The sequence below is a fragment of the Urocitellus parryii genome, chromosome 1, assembly GCF_045843805.1.
Source record: "Urocitellus parryii isolate mUroPar1 chromosome 1, mUroPar1.hap1, whole genome shotgun sequence".
NCBI lineage: Eukaryota > Metazoa > Chordata > Mammalia > Rodentia > Sciuridae > Urocitellus > Urocitellus parryii.
Window position 1 is genome coordinate 129,030,016 of NC_135531.1, and position 5,537 is coordinate 129,035,552.

General features: G+C 33.9%; 1 protein-coding gene across 1 annotated transcript; it reads left to right on the forward strand.

Annotated features, from left to right (window-relative positions):
• Positions 1-2,772: 2,772 nt before the first annotated feature.
• Positions 2,773-3,708, forward strand: LOC113189409 (olfactory receptor 2T27-like). The gene has a single exon (XM_026398141.1). The coding sequence runs from the start codon at positions 2,773-2,775 to the stop codon at positions 3,706-3,708; it is 936 nt and encodes a 311-aa protein (XP_026253926.1).
• Positions 3,709-5,537: the final 1,829 nt, after the last annotated feature.

The following is a 5,537-nucleotide window of genomic DNA, read 5'->3' on the forward strand; positions in this document are numbered from 1 at the left end:
AAATGAATTAAACATACTTTGATGTTTTTCATTTACCTCTAATTTTAATGATTAAACATTAGCTATTCTACTTAATCTATTTTTGATCTCTTTACCACTTTTATTCTCAAAGTTATAAACATGTAACCGGATGAATACAAAGTTATGAAGGTATAAACTCATATTTTTGATGAATATTATGCCTTGTATAATAGAACTAGAGCAACTTGCAGAACAGGGTAATTGTAATGATACTTAGATAATTATAATCATTGACAACTTTTGTGCACTTAGTGCAATGCTTCGTGATCACCTTATAGTTGAGATCCTTTGCTTACTTTTGCTTTAGACAAATAAACCAGGTCCTAGCCAGGTGTGGCAGTGCATGCTTGTAATCCCAGTGGCTTGGAGGCTGAGATAGGGGATTATGAGTTCAAAGCCAGCACCAGCAAAAACAAGGTACTAAGAAACTTAGTAAGACCCTGTCTGTAAATAAAATACAAAAAAGGGCTGGGGATGTGGCTCAGTGGTTGACTGCCCCTGAGTTCAACCCCCAGTACCCACCTACCCCCCAAATTAAAATAAATCAGGTCCTATTGCAGACAGATGTGTTCTATATGTGTAGGTAGACGGAGTTCTTAGTTCAGTGGAAGAAAAGGACAGGCCAGATAATGTGTCTAAACATAAATATACAGATAAGAATTCTATGAGATTATACAGGATAAGAAATTTGCAAACTTTGAGGGTTATATGGTTTAAAAAGTTTAAATATAAATATGTGTAAGAGTTCCAATTTGTTTTTTACCTACTTATGCCATGTGACTTTCACCAATTGACCTGGGTTTTTAATTATGAGGAATCCACTGTTCTTCATATTTATATAAATTGCTGTGTAAATATGGCAGACATAGCTTAAAATAATTTCTTATCTAACTCACCAGGCTTCTTTTACCCAGACATCAGTACTCTCCTCTATGTTGATATAGCATTTATTTCATATGTCAACTCAGGGTTTATTGAAGATATAGACCCTTTCCTAATTCATTTATGCTCCCATTTTAGCACCTAGTAGAATATGTATAAAATAAAGTGAATACCAGCAAAAGTAACATAAAAATGAATGAATGATAAAGGATTTTCAAGAACTATTTTAATTGACACTCTGAAATAGTATTAATCTAACTTTCAGTAGAATTAGTGCTTGATGCTCACTAATGACAGAATGTTTAATTATTAGCTCAGTAGTTTATATTTCTTTAGACTAATGACTAAAATAACAGCAGTGCTTTTTCTTCTTCAGCGATATCATTTGTCACAAATATGACCCAAATATAAATACTCGTAAAAGAACCATGAACTTAAACTAGAAGGTGGCATTGTTTTACATTATGAAATTTCCTGATCCAATAATAGAAAACAGAATGTTCATGTCTTTTGACATATGTGCTTCTTCAGTCCTGTTCTGACAGAAAATGCTTATAAATATGGAAACTTCCACAAGGGCAATGAAAATGTGAAAATGATGAATTCCATGGAATTTGTTCAACTTTCTGTTTAGCAAATGGTTAATAGCTTATGCTCTTTGGAAGTTATTGACCTGGTTTTATTGGACTTCAGTGAAGTAAACATAATCCTAACACTCAAATATTATTATTTTAAAAGAAATATGGGTACACAGAAAACTGTAATAAAGATAAAAAGTACCAGTCAATGTCATAAGTAGTTTAAATATAGTAACTCATCTAAGTCTCATGACTACCCCTTGCGATACTAAATGGATGGGGCTTGACTTTGAAACAGCACAAACCCTGATCTGTGCTCTTAGCCCACAAACTACACAGTCTCTCTGTTATGCTGGTAAAATGGAGTTATACCACTAAGGTACAGAGGAACCCAAGTAGATAGGGAGAAATCTTTTTAGAATTTCATGAGATTGTAAGCTTTGAAGAAGCTCCAACAATAGAAATGAAATGGTTAATCCTGAGGAAAATAAAAACAAAGGTGCAGATATGTGAGTATGCAAACATTGTGGGAACACCACAAGAGTCCTCATTTGGTTGGAATTTGAGTAATATGTTTAAAAATAATAGAACATAAATTTTGTAAGGCAGCTTGGCTCCAAGTCACTAAAGATTTAGAATTCTAGATATTAAAACTTTACTTGGTCAGCAATAGGGAATATTAATGATTTGGGGGCAGGGTTATTATGTAAACCCAGAAATTTCTGTTGCTCTATTTATGGCATGATGAAAATTAGCCAAAAATGAAAATAAAACAGTATATTTAATTAAATTTTATTAAATAATTGATTTGTAATTTAAACAAGTAAATTGAATAAATTAGCTAGGTTTTCCTTTATGTTTTTGTCCAAATATACAATTATTAATAGTTAGAACCCATGATTATTAGAAATGGTATAAGATTTTAGGCACAAAATTTTAGAAGGTAGGGTTACAGTTTACAAGGTTCTTTACTTACCTTAAAAAAAACAGAAGAACGAACAAAATTGTGAGTTCTACAGAGCCTAAGAAACCCTGAAGTTGATCAGTCTTTTCAGTATTCTCCATTTTAACAAAATTTAGATGATTGTTGAACAATATATGGTAGAGTCTCTGGTGAGATGATGGCAAACACTATCTGTTAATCCAGAATTGGAGAGAATGTTAAAAATATTTGATCCATAGATTGATATATTATAGTGAATATACTGATTGATATACGTATACTGAATATCACTGGTTTTAATCTACTTTATTTGTGCCCCAACCTTGTTACATTTCTTACAGAGGCATGATGCATGGGAATGAGACCTTAGTAACTGATTTCATCCTTGTGGGACTCTTTCCTGAATTTCGGCATTCCACTGTTCTCAACTCCATAATCATCTTTATCTACATCCTTGCCTTCTTGGGAAACATACTTTTGATTGTCTTGATTTGCAGTGATTCTCGGTTCCATACACCCATGTACATTCTCCTCAGTCAACTTTCCATCATTGACTTGACATTAACTTCCACCATTGTCCCAAAGATGGCCTCAAACTTTTTTACAGGGAAAAGGAGCATATCGTGGATTGGCTGTGGAACACAAAGTTTCTTTTTTCTGATGTTGGGAATGTCAGAATGCCTCATCTTGACTCTCATGGCTTATGATCGTTATGTGGCTGTCTGTAACCCATTGCGTTATCCCACCATCATGAGTACCAGGATCTGTCTGCACATGATTGCTGGGTGTTGGATTGGAGGATCTTCAAGTTCATTTATTCACACAGTATATCCGATGCATTTTCCCATCTGTGGGTCAAGGGAAATCCAACACTTCTTTTGTGAGGTCCCAGTCCTCATTAAGCTCTCCTGTGAAGACACTTCAGTGTATCAGTTAGTGGTGGTAGTGACAAGCATTGTGCTGCTTGTTGTCCCTTTTAGTCTCATCACAACTTCCTATACTTTTATCTTCATCACTGTTTTCCATATGAATTCTGTTAAGGGCAGAAGGAAAGTTATGGCCACCTGCTCTTCCCATCTAATAGTGGTGAGTCTTTTCTTTGGCCCAAATATATTCATCTACATGACTTTCACTTCTTCTCATAGTCCACAGCAGGACCAGGCACTTTCTGTTTTCAGCAATATCCTCACTCCCATGCTGAACCCCATAATCTATAGCCTGAGGAACAAAGAGGTGGTGGCAGCTCTCAGGAAGCTCTCTGGGAGATGTATGATATTGCAGTAGATGAGTAGTCCTTCCATACGGGAAAATGACATGTTTATGACCAAAGGCAAAAGTATAGATTAAAGTCTGAAGACCAAAAATGTATGGTTTGCTTTCAGGAAACCAAGATGATTGTGGCTCTATGTAAATGCAATTTTTTATATATGATTTTCCAGATCTCCAATGGAGATTTATATACTTTTTAAATAAATATCATTGGGGCATTATTAAGTTAGAAAAAGTGTTATTTTTTATTAATTTAAAAATTATATTTAGTCTGAAATCTCTGAGGTTCTTAGAAATTTCCTACAAGTAAGGACTTTGGGTCTCAAAATAAACATAGCTTATTTGAATCTTCTTCGTACTTAGGATAGGAAGACTATTGAAATCAGAGTTAAGTATTAAAATGAACTATTGCTAGGTGAATTCCATGGTCAATATTAACTAATATCTTTTGTAATGCAATATGTTAAGGAAAATGGCTTGTTAAACTACCAGAGTATAAGATATAATTATTTGTATATGTTAGATATCATAACTTCATGCTCTTCAGTACCAACATTATTTTTTTGCATGTTTACCACCTATAATTAATTATATAAACTAAACATTCAAATCCTATTTTTTAAATATTTTTTTAGTTATAGGAGGACACATTACCTTTATTTTATTTTTATGTGGTACTGAGGATTGAACCCAGTGCCCCATGCATGCTAGGTGAGATTTCCACCACTTAGCCACTACCTCAACCCCACAAATCCCGTTTTATCAACTTCTTTATCTTAAAAAGGAAGAATATTATATATATCACTAGTATACTGAACAACTGGGATTCACTGTGTTCGATCAGAAAACCCTATGATCCTTTCCTTATCACCTCTCTCCTACATGATTCTCCCTTGTCCCCCTATCCCATGGGTGAATTCTTAGAAACTCTTTGCAGCTGGTTTGTTCCTATTCATGTTTAACTACAATAGGAGTCTCAATTACATAGCTTTAATAAATTGTCTTTCCTCACATATTTCCATGAAGTACTCCAGGTACACTTAGTTATTAAACCAGTAGGACTCAAAGAATATAGAAATAAAACACCCTACTCTTCCTTCTTTCTGTAGGACACCCACTCTCATAGCTAAGGAGAACCCTCTCATCCAGTCTAACTCCAGACTGACCATTTTCATCTTATGAAGGATTGTTGCTTAGCCCATTTGACTTAGTGGATCTGACAGAACCTAGGTCATAAAGAATACCTCCAGATGTTGTGTTACTTAGTGCTTCTTAGTAAGTGTTCCATATTTACTAAGGACATGCCTGGGATTCTTTTAAAAATTAAATTTGTTTATAACTGATACATAAATGTACATATTAATGGAGTGACATGACTTTTTGTTACATGTATAACATGTAATGTTCTAATTGAGGATAAATGTATCTATCTCTTCAGACATTTATAATTTTTTAAGGTGAAACATTCAAAATATTTTCTTCTATCTTTTGGAAATATACATTAAATAATTGTATATTTACTTTTTAATAGTGCACAAAATCTTTTTACTCCTAACTATAAATTGTTAATCATTTAGCAGCTTCTTCTCATTTCTTCCTCTTCTCTCCTCTTGCTCTGGTAACAACAACTATACCCTCAAATTTCATGAGATCAACAATTTTCCATTCCACTTATGAGTAAGTGAAAGTAAGGTTGGCAAGTAAGGTTGGCAAGAAATTGTATTGGTGGCTGTCTCTAATCTGTCTCTAATCTGCCTAGCTACTGCCTGAATATATATACATGATAAGAGCACAATAAAATCAGACCTACTTTCTGCTTGGTATTTCGCCAGCACTTGTTATAT

Excerpts from the sequence above, each read along its gene's own strand:
- LOC113189409 (XM_026398141.1), top strand. The coding sequence starts at position 2,773 with ATGCATGGGAATGAGACCTTAGTAACTGATTTCATCCTTGTGGGACTC.